At 42.5% G+C, this 15638-nt stretch overlaps 2 protein-coding genes across 2 annotated transcripts; one reads left to right on the top strand and one right to left on the bottom strand.

Annotated features, from left to right (window-relative positions):
* The first annotated feature begins 1360 nt into the window (after nt 1-1360).
* On the top strand, nt 1361-3040 carry LOC126680212 (cytochrome P450 710A1-like). The gene has a single exon (XM_050375271.2). It carries the CDS (start codon nt 1463-1465, stop codon nt 2966-2968), a length of 1506 nt encoding a protein of 501 aa, XP_050231228.1. The 5' UTR covers nt 1361-1462; the 3' UTR covers nt 2969-3040.
* Nucleotides 3041-10795: 7755 nt separating this feature from the next.
* Nucleotides 10796-15452, bottom strand: LOC130015570 (uncharacterized). The gene is made up of 6 exons (XM_056105937.1): nt 15096-15452; nt 14508-14780; nt 13938-14174; nt 13626-13829; nt 11889-13583; nt 10796-10822 (listed from the first exon to the last, which is right to left on the bottom strand). The coding sequence occupies exons 1-6, from the start codon at nt 15450-15452 to the stop codon at nt 10796-10798; spliced, it is 2793 nt and encodes a 930-aa protein (XP_055961912.1).
* Nucleotides 15453-15638: the final 186 nt, after the last annotated feature.

Here is a 15638-nt window from a genome sequence, read left to right as displayed (position 1 = left end):
GGTCGTGGGTTCAAATCCTCCCACAAGCACTCCCCCTCCTCAATTATCAAAAAAAATATATATAATATCCCCGTGTATATAAGGCCATACTCCTACAAATAAACTGCAGGCTACTCAATAGAATAATGCAGAAAAGCATAATTGACAATGTAATCTGATCAGATCTCTGCAAGCAGAAACTTCACCAATTATTGCAATTTGCAACACTTCTGAAATCACAGTTTTTTTATTGAAAACGGTAGGTTCAGAAATATTAATGGTGTCAAGCACAACATTTAGGTTAGCGAATCATTTCCGGTTTCACCATTTTAGCTCGAATATTAAAAGATGACAAGAATAAAAAGAAATGAAAATAATTTCAAGTTCAGAATCACTGCATTAAATTTAATTATATTACAATTTTTAGATCTAAAATCGTTAAGAACAGATGTATACAAAAATAACATAATTTTCATTAAAAATTGAGTAAAAATCAGTAGTAAGTAAATGACATGAATGTGTATAGTCATGGAGACCCATTACTGCCACACACACACTATTTATTGGTTCTGTTAGCGTAGCAATCTTATCAGAATCTTAGATCGCAGATCAATATTTAATTATTTGTCCTTGCAAAATATGGGATCTTCATATGAGAATCATAAATGAAATTGAATCTCCACTTGTTTCTGCCTCTTGTGCTTTATATCTGAATCATAATTACCGATTTCTTGAGGCTCGTTAACATTTCCGATAACTGAATTCCTACTACTATATTCTAATCATAATTTATTAAAAAAATAGTAATAATAATAGAGATACGTATGCAAGTAGTTGCTTCACGTTATTGGTGTATACGTGCATTACATATATTTCAATATATCTTGGCCTGCTTTTCTTACATGTATATGAGGTTTCTTGAACGGGTTTCATTTATCAGACAGCATCTTTAAACCTTACTATATTTAAACTAATTCTCACTCGATCGAGTAACGTAAGCCATTTGCGGGAGGCAAACTCTGATCTGAAGTCTTAAACGATTGCATATATGAGCGCGGTTGTGGCTACAACGAAACTCAATAAATTAATTTGCTTCACCTTATTTAATATGCTTACTCAAAGTCAGATCCATAATTAATAAATGTTAGTGGAACTCTTACATATAATGTATTATATATATACAGATTGATATTGATAATGTATGGAGTTGAATAATTCATGTGATTACTTAATATATTCAGCATTACTCACAAGGTGTACTATTTTAATTTCAATCATGTATTATTTATTATTGCTGCTTAAATTATATATGAAGCATATGATATTACGTGATCTGAACTGATTTTAAGCTAATAAAAAAACTGACAGTAAGTTAACTAAACCCAATTAAACTCATCTTCAACCTCTGCTCGCTGCCTATATAATAATATAAGCTCTTCAGTTGCTAATGCAAATATAGCAAAGAATAAATATATTGCAGAAGATGATGACGTCATCTCTCTCATTTTCCATTCCCTCTTTTTCTACTATAATCCCATACCTAATCTCCTTCTTTGCTATCATTATTTTTCTTGACCAGCTTTCTTATTTGATCAAGAAACGCTCCGCTTCCGGTCCGGGTTTTGTGCTACCTTTTCTTGGAAATGCAATTTCCGTCGTCAAAAACCCTACCAAATTCTGGGAAGTTCAGTCTGATTATGCTCTACGCTCCGGCTTCTCTGTTAATTACTTACTCGGAGTGTTTGTCGTCTTTATTCGCGACACTGAGCTTTCGCATCTTATTTTTGCTAATGTACGACCTGATGCTTTTATGTGCACCGGTCATCCGTTTGGGAAGAAATTATTTGGAGAGCATAATCTTATTTATTTATTTGGCGACGATCATAAAGATCTTCGTCGCCGAATTGCTCCTAATTTTACTCCGAAAGCTCTCTCTAGCTACTCTTCTCTCCAGCAGAAGATTATGCTCAAACATTTCAAGAAATGGGCAGTGATTGGTGCAGAGAATCCGAAGAAGCCGATTGTTCTTCGTCTGTTAGTTCGCGATATGAATCTTGAAACTTCTCAAATGGTTTTTGTTGGTCCGTATTTGACTCAAAAAACGCGGGAAAGCTTCATGACTGACTATAACGAGTTCAACAATGGAACCCTAGCGTTTCCTATTGATCTCCCTGGTTTCGCGTTTCGACGGGCGAAAGTCGCTCATGGGCGGCTTGTCGAAACGTTGACCGAATGTACAACTCAAAGTAAAATCAGAATGAGAAAAAATGAAGAGCCGTTATGCATGGTTGATTTCTGGATGCAAGAAACCATTCAAGAAATCTCCGCCGCGGAATCCGCCGGTAAACCTGCTCCACCGCATACTAGCGACAATGAGATCGGCACCCACTTGTTTGACTTCCTCTTTGCCGCCCAAGACGCTTCCACTTCCTCGCTTCTTTGGGCTATAACGCAACTCGAATCGCACCCAGACGTTCTATCTAAAGTTCGAGAAGAGGTTTCCGCCGTTTGGTCACCGGATTCCGGGGAGATCATCACTCCAGAACAGATCAAGGACATGATATACACGCAGGCGGTGGCGCGTGAGGTTCTCAGGTATCGAACGCCGGCGACTTTAGTGCCCCACGAGGCCCTTAAAGATTTTCAGTTGACTGATACATATAAAATTCCAAAAGGAAGTATTGTGTTTCCATCGGTTTATGAAAGTTCATTTCAAGGATTTACTGAACCGGAACGGTTCGACCCAGAGCGGTTCATGAAAGAGCGGCAAGAGGATCAAGTATTTAAAAGGAATTTTTTGGTTTTTGGGACTGGGGCACATCAGTGTATTGGCCAGAGATATGCACTGAATCATTTGGTGTTGTTCATTGCTATGTTCTCTATGACCATTGATTTCCAGAGGCATCGAACCGATGGTTGTGATGACATTGTGTATAATCCCACAATCTGTCCCAAAGATGGGTGCACTGGTTTCCTTTCTGGCCGTTGATTATGATTATTATTTGATCAAAGATTTGTCGATCAATAAAAAATTTGTGCATGTCACCTTGCTTCCTTGTTACTTTTTCATTTTGAGAATGCTTCCTTGTTACTTAAATAAATGTGAGTATTCCAATATTTGTTATGATATATGTATTTATAATTAGTAAATTCATGTTATCTCGGTTTTTTTGTGTAATTCAATTGTAATTATTTATGAACAATTAAATTCTCGTTATTTTGAAATTGGAAAAATAAATTTTTCCGTAAAATATAGAAGTTCACAAAGTTAGATCTGTTAAGAAAGGAGGTTAAGAAATTACTTCAATATTTTCAATTAATTTCTATATTAAACTCTCTAAAATTCTAAATTAGAGACCTAGATACACTTTTGCCTTTTTAGTAACTTTTTTTAAAAATCATCTTCTCCGGTGACCACCTCCATTGTCAGTCGCCGGAGGAACGTCAGAAGAAGAGGGCTTCGTCTCTTCGTCTTTATGAGAACAGAACCGTCAGATCTGTTCTTGGAGAATGGACTATGGCGGTGGTTTTCCGGAAGGCACCGACGGTGGTTTTTCGTAGAATAAAACTGACGGTGGTTTGTCGTAGAAGAAAACCGACGACGGTTTTTGAAAAGAAAAAAACCCGGTGGTTTTTGGAATAGGTTTCAATTAGATTAAATTTTGGGTTTTCATTGATTTAATTATATTTAATTGAATTTTAATTGATCTAATTAATTGGATTTTGATTGATTTAATTAGGTTTAATTGGATTTTGATTGGTTTAATTAATTGGGATGTGATTGCTTTAATTGAGTTGTAATTGGTTTAATTATACTAAATTAAAATATAATTGATTTAATTAGATTTAAATGGGTTTTGCTTGGTTTAATTAAGTTTAGTTAGATTTTAATTGATTTTAATAACAAAAATAATTAATTGGAGTTAATTAGAAAGAGGTAATAAAATAGTGTTAATTTTTTTTCTAAATTTAAAAACATTCGGATTACTTTTGAACTTATTTCTATTGCCACTAGGAGCGGTAGGGATGACAATGGGGAGGGGATTTCCCGTTCCCCGTGGGGACCCACCCCTAATGCGGCGGGGAATCTCCACCAATTACCCCCATGGGTACGGGAATGGGGAAAAATCATTCCCCAACCACGGAAATGGGGAGTGGACGGGGAGCATAGTCCCCACCCCATGGGGATCCCCATCCCCGTCCCCATGGAGACCCGATTTATATTTATATTATATTAGTATAAGTTTTAATATGTTATTTATAATTTTAAATAATTTAATTTAAATTTTTTTATTAGTTTCAATTTAGTTATAAATATATAATATTATAAAAGATAATAATATTTTCTATAATTAGTTTTTTTAAAATATCTTATGAAAATAATGAAATTATTTATAAATTATATTTAATTGTACGGGAAACGGGGATCCCCATGAGAATGGGGAATCCATGGGTATGGGGACGGGGATGATTTAAACCCCATTAATTAAATGGGGACGGGGATGGGGATGGGGATGGCTTCCCCGTCCCCTCCCCGCCCCATTGCCATCCCTAAGGAGCGGATCCATGGGAGGGTCGGCCAACCCTCTTTCCCGAATTTTTTTAAAAGAAAATACACGTGTAGGGACTTTTTTATAGTATAGCTGGCCTACAGACCAACACTTTTAATCGCTCCTACAAATGAAATTACAACTTACACCGTGTTTATTGTAATTTGATTTTTCTAAATAACCAAACGCTAAAATTTCGACCCTTCTAAATAGGGGTGAGCACGGATCTTGGATATCTCCAAAACCGAACCAAAAACCGGACCGAAAATATCCAGGACCGAAAAATATCCGTTGATCATTGACTTTCCCCGAACCGAACTGTACCGAAAATTTTATTGGTACGGTTCTGGATCTTTTATAAATAACCGTACCGAGAACCGAACCGAACCGTACCGAACCGAAGTACCGAACTTATACCCGAAGAACCGAAATTATATATATATATATATAATTCTAACTTTCATTTGATTATTATATTTGTATTAACTTTAAATTTCTAAAAATTAAAATTGTTTTATAAAATTAAATAATATATATTAAAAATATTAGTCTATATATATAATTTTTTTTATTAATTTACATAAAAATAAAATACTTATATATTTCAATGAAATTTATATGAATTTATCAAATATTTAATAATTATTAAAAGTATTTTTTAGAAGTTAATATGAACAACACATATTCATTATTTTCTATCATTTACCAAATTACATAGTTTTAACAAAAATGATATAATTTTAGACTTGAAAATATTTAAAAGTACCCTTATCAAATAATCAAAAAAATAATATTAAATCGAACGATAATATACATGTTGTGCCTTTTTATTTTATTGATAATTATTTACTTGTGATAATTGAAAATATAAAAAAAATGAATGAATGAGTAGCTAATTAATTTTAAACGTCAAAATAATATATTATAATATAGTAGAGATCACATTTTAAATACAATTAATATCCATGGTTTTAATGATATCCGTATCGAACCGTACCGAACCATTAGGACCGAATTCCCGTACCGAACCGCACCGAAAAATAAATTTTCCGAACCGATTATTGGTACGGATCCGGATATCTAATTTTTGATATCCCCGACTTTTGGTTTGGTTCCGGAGATTTGTCAATCCCCGGACTTCCCCGAACCGTGCTCACCCCTACTTCTAAGGTTGGAGTCCTATATCCGCCTCTAATTGCTATGTCAGCAAATTAGTCAGTCTGCCAAAATCATGGACGGAAGGTCTTTTTCGTTCAATCTTAAAAAATAGGAGAGCTTATTTATGTTCAAAGAAGGTTTAAGGACTGATATGTACGAAAAAACAACTTAGAGGGTTTTTTTTTTTACTTTTTATCGACATCAAATAAAATAAACCATTACCACAGTATAATTACTCTATTAATAAACCACTATATATTCTCCTCCATATCACCATTAAAAGTATCCAACTTGCCTTTTGTATTTAATCTATTTATCACTTTTCTTTTTCTAGGATTAATTAAACTAAACTTAGAATACAAGATCCAATAACCAGACATAATCTTTTGAATATAAACTTTGTGTTGCTTATTATATTTCGGTGATTGGTAATTTGGTAGGATATGAATAGTCTCCTTATTTATCTCTATTTCACTTATTGAATCTTGTATTTATAGATAAGTTTGTGCAATACTATTTACTTATTGCAATCTATTTGTTTCGATAAAATTCCGGCTTGATATTTTAGTTCTTTTACTCTTTGTTTGTGCAGCAACTCAATTAACAATTAGCTCATATTCTAAGTGATAAATCACCAAACAGGATCCTAGCTTTTCCGACCTGCACACCACAAGCAGACAGAGGTCAGAAAGAACTCCGGTGGGGGTCACCGGACGTTCACTCCGACGCTCAAGTGAGATTTTAGGTAGAGGAAGAAGAAGAAGAGAAAAGAGAGTGCTTAGAGTAGAGAAAAAGAAATTACCTAGGGTTTGTCCTTAAACCCTCTATTTATAGTTAGGGTTTAAGGACAAATCTGCCTCGCTGGCAGGCTGTGAGCCCAGTGGTCCCAGAAATCAGTTATGCTGACGTGGTAGAATATCCCTGCGGGAGGCACGGGTTGTTAGGTGTGTCAGAGGGAACATTCCTCACGTACCTGTCAGAAGATCTTCTGTGGTCCCAGGATTTGGTACACGAGTGAGCGTTCTTTGGACGGGACCTCGGAGCCCGGATAACTTGGGAGTCAAGTTATCATGGTTCCCGTACCTGGGAGTAGCTCAGATCTCGGACTAGGTGGTCCAGTGTTTCGGGCTCAGGAGCTCGGAGCTCGGCTTAGGTCTAAGTCGAACATACTTCAGAGCTCGGGTAAGATTCTTGGTCCGACCTTATCAGGCATGATTGTCTCGGATGATGTTTGAATTCCCATCGATCCGGTGACCCCCCAAGTCATGCGTTCTATGGTTTCAAGAAGGTCGGAAATTGTTACCAGGTCGGTGAAATGCTTGACTTAGCGATGTTCGTTCCTGGCGAGGTTGCTTCGCCCCTACTAGATGTGCTACGTTATCACTAGTCCCCCCCCAGTGCGTCGGATATTTATGTCCGAGATGGTGATTTTATCCGGGTTATTAGGTCACGTGATTCTGGGCGTGCTTACTTTGTTTTTGGGTGATCTCTGACACCGAGCCGCTTGTCAGGAAGATGGGTGAGCTGAAACGGCTATGTGAAAAGACCTGTCCTTTCGAGTTGTCGTGCATGACAGCTGTTTGGGTGGGTATCTTAAATGGCGGTTGTGCTTCAACGCACGTCTCAGCCACGTGTTGAACAGTTATTGCTAGTGCAATTTTCTAGGAGACGTTATGAGTGGAAAGAGAGAGAAAAATTAAAGGCGTGTCCTTTCAGTTTCCCTCTCTTTTCAGGTATAAATTTCATTTTTCAAACATTTAGAGACTTTTTCATTTCTCTGTTTCTCTGAGTTAGACAATTAAACTTATAATTTCTCAGTTCATCGCCTTCTGAATTTCTTTGTTTTTCTGAGTTTGAAGACCTTTTTGTTTGTTCTTCGCATCGTTGGGGAGATTTTGCTGGTTCTGCTAATTGAAGTTGTTTGCTGCTGTGTTCGTTTCTTCTTGCGAAGGATTTACTGTGCTATATACAAGTAAGCCTTTCTGATTTTGTTGTAGTTTCTGGCTTAGATGTATGTGTTCTTGGTGATATTCCATTGCATGATGTTTTGGATTCTGTTTTCCTTGTGACTTTCTCTGCGTTACTGTATTTGATTCTGGATTAGATATTTTGGCTGTGTTTGATTTAGTTTTCTTTGTGATTTCCTCTGTTCTCTGTTTTGCGTTTTCTGTTTGGGAGAGGAATTTCCAGAAATCTGGAAATTCTTCTGTGTTTTCCGTGTTTGGCGTTTTTGATCTTCTAGAGTTTTGGATTAACTCTTTTTGTTTATTCTAGTGTCTGTGAGTGATGACATACGTTGCTCAATGCGCTGTTCTTGATTTCCAGAACTTGATTTACCTTTGTGTGCTTTGAATTTTATGTTTTTTGTTTGAGAACTGAGTTTCCAGAATTTCTGGGAATTCATTTCGATGTTCTTCACGTTCTTATGGTTTCACCCCTTAGGAATTTAGTCTTGATCTGTAATTTTGACTTTGCTACGCGTTTGTCTAGTTTTTCCATTTGGAACTCGTCTCATCCGAGCTAGTTTCTGTGTCTTTAGGTATGTCGGGTGAAACCTTAGATCGTGAAGAGGGGATGGGATATGACGATCACGGTGTGGGCACAGACGAGCCGTCTACGGAGTTCGTAGTCGTTCGCCCTCTCCGAGGTAACACCCCGGATGTGGAAGAGACTGGGACCTCCCAACCTTTACCGGTCGAGAAGGGGAAAAAGAAGAGAAAAGCTCCCGAGGCCAGCGAGAAAAATGATGACCGTGATATCAAGGCCTCTCGGTGCACCCGGGGTTTTCTGAGAGCAGTACGGGAAACGTTCGGTATTCCTGTCGAATACGAGCTGTCTTTGGTGCCCGAGGGGCAAAAGCTGAATGACGTGCCTCCTGCAAACACCATCATGCTGACCCTGGAGCATTTGCAGTCCGGGATCCGGTTTCCCCTGCGCGAGGACTACAAACAGCTGAGCCGGTACTTCGAGGTTCCCCTGTCTCAGATTCACCCTAATGGGGTTCGACACTTCTCTTGCTTCTTGAAGCTCTGCGAGAAGACCGGGGTGGTTCCCAGCATGAGGTTATTCTGCTGTTTATACCTCATGTCTCTGAAGGACCGGAACCACTTCGCGTACCTGCGGTTCCGGAGTGAAAGAAAAGCGGTTCCCGGGGGGTTGATCTCCGGAGTGATTGATTCACTCCGGGATTTCAAAGAGGATTATTTCCAAATTACCCACCCCTCGGCTTTTGATGGGATGAGCACCTCGTGGGTGATCAAATGCTACAAGCCGGAGAAGTGGTTCCACATCCCGGGACCTCTAGAAGATAACGACATTGCGATCCTTCGGGATGATGCCCCTCCGGGGAAGAAAACACAAGCTGACGACTTGTGTCCGAAGCTTGTTTTTGACTACTGGAAGAATTCAGTGCCCAGTGCTGGGGGTTTGTTTTTTGTCCTTGTCATGTTGTTTGTTTTTGTTCCTGTTTTAAATTTGGGATTTTTGTGTCTTTGCAGTGGAGAGCCTTGATTTAGGAAAACTTGCTGGGAAGAAGCGCAAGAGGTCGGCGAGCCGAAATGTTACACCGGCACCTCCTCCTCTCCCCAAGGCTGCCGAGGTTCCGAAGTCTCCTCCTGCCGAGGTGCATGCTGCTAAGGGCGCTCCTGAAGAACCCTTGCAGGGTATGGACGCTGTTCCTCTCCGGGTTCGTTTGCCGGAGGGAATCGAGGTGCCGGCGGGTGCCCAACCAGTTGGGGACATTCCGTTCGTCAACTTAGACTCCACCGAGACGGTGGATGGCCCAGGTCGGGAGAAGGCTGGTCCAGAAGGAGCAGCTCCTGCGGCTGCTGGCCAGAGTTCTCGGGCTCCTGCCAACCGAGCACCGGACCATCCCGAGATTTCTTCGGGGTCGAGCACTACTGCTCCTGGTCCTCAGACCATTACTCGCGCGAGCTTCGCCGAGTGGGTTAGCAGGCACAATGATGGTTTGCCTGCAACCTTGAACGAGCTGGCCATCGCTGGAGATGTTGCTCGGGTCACAACAATGCCCGCCGACAAGGAGCACTACAAAACGTTCAAGCCTGAGAATTTATGGGCGGTGATTTCGTCCTTCTGCCTCCAGGTAAATGCCTTGCGTTTTTCATTTGTGTTTATCATGTTTTTCGTTATATGTGTTCTTTTCTAATTTGTTATGCTTTTCTTTCTCTTTTCTCAGGCTTCCCAGATGTCGTATATGGCAGATCAAAACCAGAGCCGGATGGAGGTTGATCTTACCTTGGCCAAAAATCTCCTACTGACTGAGCAGAGGAAAGCCCGGGAGGCCGGAAGACGAGCGACCGAGGCGGAAAAGAAGGCCTCTGAGGGGGCTGCTTTGGTTGTTACCTTGGAGTCTCAGCTGAAGAGCTCTGAGGATCGCCGGGCTGAGGACCTCGGTGTGTTGGAGAAGCTCCGAGCCGAGGTGGCCCAACTTGAAAATGAAAAGACCTCGGCTCGTGAGGACTTTTCGAAGCAGCTAGCAGACCTGACTACCCGGAATGAGCTGGCTTCGAAGGGTCTTCGGGAGACTGTGTCTGATCAGAAGAAAAAGATCACCGAGGCCACAAAGCGGGCGGAAGAGGCTGAGGCCCAAGTCAAAGACGTCAGGGGTCGGGAAGAGAAGATCTACGAAGATTTTCGCCGAATTCTTTATGTGAGCGAGATGCAGGTGGGCGAGTATGTCCGTGGACGTTTTGGAGCCGACCTCGACGTATCCGACTTTGTGCTGGATGTCGAGGAGTTGGGACGTCGAGCAAAAGAGCTTCCCCAGGATTATGATGGTCCAGCCGAGGTTGAAGATTATCTGGTGGATGGCCAAGATCCGGGCACCAACCCTTCTTAGATAGTTTATCGTTTTTCTTGCCTTGTAAATTTTTGGAACAGTGTTTTCTTCTTTGTACTCTCTTCTTTTTTTTTTTTTGAATATTGAGCCTCGAGCTCTTTTTATAAGATTTGGACATCTTTTTTATATGTGCTTTTCTGAATGAATGTTTTCTGTTATTTTGCAATGTTGAGCTCCGAGCTCCTTTGTTATACTTTGAATACTTTTGCAAAGTTTGGTCACTTTGGCCTTAGTATATATATCTTGTTTTTTACCTGCTGGTTTGCATGTTATCTTTCTGAATGAAGTTTTTCATGGCTAACTTGTAGTATAAATTTTCTAGTTTCTATGTTGTTTTTATACGTGGGCTCTTGACTTAGACTTGGGATAACAAATGCTAGGGTAGGTTCTCAGTTTTTCATAAGTCGAGCTTGATCAAGTTGCTCGGCGTGGATAACCTGTTATCTCTGGATGACCCGGGATTGTCATAGCTCGCAGGCGGCATACAGCCCGTAGGTGGCACACAGCCCGTAGATGGCGCATAGCCCGTGGACGGCACATAGCCCGCGGATGGCACATAGCCCGCGGATGGCACATAGCCCGCGGATGGCACATAGCCCGCTGGATGGCACATAGCCCGGGGGTGGCACATAGCCCGTGGATGGCACATAGCCCGTGGATGGCACATAGCCCGTGGATGGCACATAGCCCGTGGATGGCACATAGCCCGTGGATGGCACATAGCCCGCTGGTGGCACATAGCCCGCTGGTGGCACATAGCCCGTGGATGGCACATAGCCCGCTGGTGGCACATAGCCCGTGGATGGCACATAGCCCGCTGGTGGCACATAGCCCGCTGGTGGCACATAGCCCGTGGATGGCACATAGCCAGCTGGTGGCACATAGCCCGTAGATGGCACATAGCCCGTGGATTTTTTACCGAGTAAAGTACTCGGGTTTTAAAAAAGACATGAATTCTTTTTAATCTTTTTTATTCATTGAGGGGAAAAACTTATGTTTGAGTTTTACAAAAGCCTAACTCAAACATAAGTGAAAAAACCCCTAGGTACCTCAAAAATGAAAACAAGTAACTACTGATAGTATTTCCGAAGAACCTGGGAGTTCCAAGTTCTCGGGAGCACCCTGCCCGACATGTGTGCTATTTTATAAGCTCCTGCTCGTCCGACCTCCGTGACTCGATAGGGGCCTTCCCAGTTAGGGTCGAGCTTTCCCACTCCAGCATTTCCCTTAGCAATGTCTGCCCGTCGTAGGACCAGATCACCGACTTGGAAACTCAAGGGTTTAACTCTCTTGTTATGATACTTAGCCATTCTTTGCTTGTATGCTTCGATTCTTAGCGCTGCCTGTTCTCTTCGCTCTTCCAGCAGGTCTAAGCATAATTTCTGTTCTTCCTCGTTCTTAGCCTCATCGAAGAACTGGACCCTTAGAGTTGGCATCCCGATTTCCACCGGTATCATTGCCTCGCACCCATATGTTAGAGAAAACGGGGTGTCTCCTGTGCCTGCCCTTGGCGTGGTTCTGTAAGCCCAAATGACCTTCGGTAGCTCTTCCAGCCACTGTCTATCGAACTCCCCTAGCCTGGCCTTGAGCCCTTTTAGGATCGTCCGGTTGGTTACTTCAGTCATCCCATTGCTCTGCGGGTGAACTACTGACGTGAAGCGCAGGTCAATGTGCAAGTCGTTGCAAAATTCCTTGAAGGCTCGGCAGTTGAACTGCTTTCCGTTATCAGTTACCAACGCTCTGGGTTTACCGAAACGACACACAATTTGCCTCCAGAAGAAATCCCAGATCCGAGCTTCTGTGATGGTGCTCACTGCCTCTACCTCGAGCCACTTAGTAAAGTGATCTACTGCCACTATCAAGAACTTTTTCTGCCCCGTGGTTGGCGTGAAAGGCCCCAGGATATCAATTCCCCACGTTGCAAATGGCCAAGGACTTGTAATAGGACACTGCTCTGTAGTAGGAGCATGTCGGATATTCTGGTGTCTCTGGCAGTTTTCACACTTCTTTACTATTTCCTCCGCTTGCTTAACCATCAGGGGCCAGTAGTAGCCCTGCAACACTGCTTTCTTGGCCAACATGCGGGGAGCTATGTGTGCCCCGCAAATACCCTCATGTATCTCTCTCAACACATACTCTCCTTCCTCAGCTGTCAAGCATCTCGACCACGGGTGGGTGAATGACTTTCTGTACAAGACTCCGTCGAGGAACGCGTAGTACGGAGCTTGTCGCAAGATTTTGTAGGTTTTATCTCTGTTTTCTGGCAGAGTTCCATCCATCAGGTAGTGGGCTATACCTTGCATCCAGTTTTCCAAAGGCTGAGTTAGAAAAATGGTTTCATAGTTGTCAATACTGGAATGCTTTTGGACAGAGAAATGGACTCCTGGTATCTTTTCGTTCACTGTTGCTGCTTTGGCCAATACATCGGCCTCTTGGTTTTCCAAACGAGGAACTTGCTCTATTACCCATTTTCCTCCGAGCTCCTGAATTTTGTTCAAGAAGAATTTGACTCTGTCAACGTATCTCCTCATTTCCGAATCCCGAGCTTCAAAAGTACCCAGAGTTTGACAAACAACTAACTGAGAATCACTTCTTATTGTTACGTGCTCGGCCTTGACCACGTTTACCATTCTCAATCCGATCAACAGAGCCTCATACTCCGCGGCATTATTGGATGCCGGGAAATCGAATTTTACCGAGCTTCGGAGTGTGACTCCGTGAGGGCCTTTCAAGACTACGCCTGCCCCCGATCCATCTAGATTTGATGCCCCGTCAACTTCTAAGACCCACCGTAGAAGTTGTTCATCAGGTTCTTCGGGTTGGTCGCTTGCAGTGGTCTCAGCTATGAAATCTGCCAATACTTGTGCTTTCAGAGCTGGTCTTGGTTCATACCGGATGTCATATCCTCCCAGCTGGACCGACCAGCTGACCAGCCGTCCCGACATCTCTGGCCTCTGCAATGCTTTTCTCAGAGGTTGGTTCGTACGTACTACAATGATGTGAGCCTCAAAATATCTCCTTAGCTTTTCAGCCGCCACCTTCAATGCCAAAGCAAATTTCTCGATTTTTGGGTATCTGACCTCCGGGCCTTTCAAGACCCTGCTGAGATAGTAAACTGGGGTTTGCAGACCCTTTTCCTCCTTCACCAGGACTGCCGCTGCTGTCTCGTCATTCACCGAGAGATACAAGTATAAGATTTCCCCAGGCTCAGGTCTACCCAGCACCGGGGGTGTGCTGAGGTAAACCTTCAGCTCTTCAAAAGCTGCGTTACACTCCTCTGTCCACTTGAAATTCTTTGTATTCTTCAGGATTTTGAAAAATGGCAAACATCGTTTGGCCGAGCAACTCATGAATCTGCCCAACGCCGTTACTCTCCCGTTCAACTTTTGTACCTCTTTCACTGAGCTGGGTGCTTTCATGCTCATTACTGCCTCGATTTTCTCCGGGTTGGCTTCAATGCCCTTCTCCGAGATGAGGTGCCCTAGGAATTTCCCCGAGCGTACCGCGAAAACGCACTTTTCCGGGTTCAGCTTAAGGTTAAAACCTTTCAGCTTTTCAAAAGTTTCTGCCAGATCTTCTGCATGTTCCTCGATCCCTTTAGATTTCACGACTATGTCATCCACATAAACCTCGACATTTTTGCCCAGTTGATCTTTAAAGACATGATTCATGAGTCTTTGATAAGTTGCCCCAGCATTTTTCAAACCAAAAGGCATTTTCTTGTAACAATAGGTCCCCAGATCCGTTGTGAAAGCTGTTTTTTCTTCGTCATCTTTACTCATCGGGATCTGGTGATATCCCTGAGAAGCATCTAAAAATGCATAGACCGCAAATCCGCACGTCGCGTCCACCAGTTGGTCAATGTTTGGCAGAGGAAAACTGTCCTTTGGGCAGGCGTTGTTTAGATCAGTGAAATCTATACAAAGCCTCCATCTACCGTTGGACTTTTTGATCAAGACTACGTTAGCCAGCCATTCAGGGTAGTCTACTTTCCTGATGAACCCGGCTTTCAAGAGCTTCTCCACTTCATCTCGGATGGCAATCTGTTTCTCTAGAGAGAAAGTTCTCTTCTTTTGCTTGACAGGTTTGCATTTCGCATCCACATTTAACTTGTGCGAGATGATCTTAGGGTCTACCCCCCCAATATCCTCTGGCTTGTTGGTGAACTCCTCCACGTACTGTTTTATCCGAGCTATGATAGCCTCCCGGTGCTCGTCTGGCCAATCTACCCCTAGCTTTACATACATCTCGGATCCCTCTGTAAGTTCGATCGTTTCTAAGTTTTCTCGGGGTTTCTGAGCTTTTTTCTCTCTGATGAGCAGCTCGGGTGTATCGATGTTCATCGTTTCCACCGTGCTGCCCATAGTGGCCATGTAACATTGCCTAGATAGGGTTTGGTTTCCCCTGATAGTTATGACCTCGTTTTCCACTGGGATTTTCATCATCAAGTAACGAATACTAGTCACTGCACCTGTGCTATACAACATAGGTCTACCAAGAATACCATTATAAGCAAGAGGCATGTCAACTATCATGAACAGTGAACGTACCTTCCGTGTTGGTTCCGCCAGGATTCCCTCTGTTCCGTCCTCCTGAGGTATTTCGATGCCGAGCTCTAGATCCAGCTCGACCATGCCCTCTGGGGTAACTGGAGCTCCCCCCAGCCCAAGGAGAGGAATGTTCACAGGCTTGAGGTCAGTCTTGGATCCTCCCATTGTCAAAAAGACTGACAGAGTCAACAAGTTAACCGAGCTTCCATCGTCTACCAGCAATCGTTTTACCCATTTCGATCCAATGATGGCGGATACGATCAAGGCGTCTTCATGAGGAAAATCTACTCCTTTCGCATCCTCTGGCCCGAAAACAATGTTAGGCCATGGCGTCCCAGTAGATACCGACATGACCATCTTTTGCTTTTTCTTTCTGCGCTTGCGACCGTATTCGGACTCTGAGGTTCCTCCCGAGATTGTGTTAATTACCCCCGTGACTTGTGTTTTCTTTGATGGGGATTGAGCCTCCCTACTCCCCCCGGGCTCCGACCTGACCGAGTTGACCCTCGTATTTCCTCGGTCTTGGCCCTCCTTGGCCACAAC

Source organism: Mercurialis annua, linkage group LG5 (assembly GCF_937616625.2).
Source record: "Mercurialis annua linkage group LG5, ddMerAnnu1.2, whole genome shotgun sequence".
In the NCBI taxonomy this organism is placed as follows: Eukaryota; Viridiplantae; Streptophyta; class Magnoliopsida; order Malpighiales; family Euphorbiaceae; genus Mercurialis; species Mercurialis annua.
The sequence above is the reverse complement of the archived record's forward strand: the minus strand, read 5'-3'. Positions and strand labels throughout refer to the sequence as shown.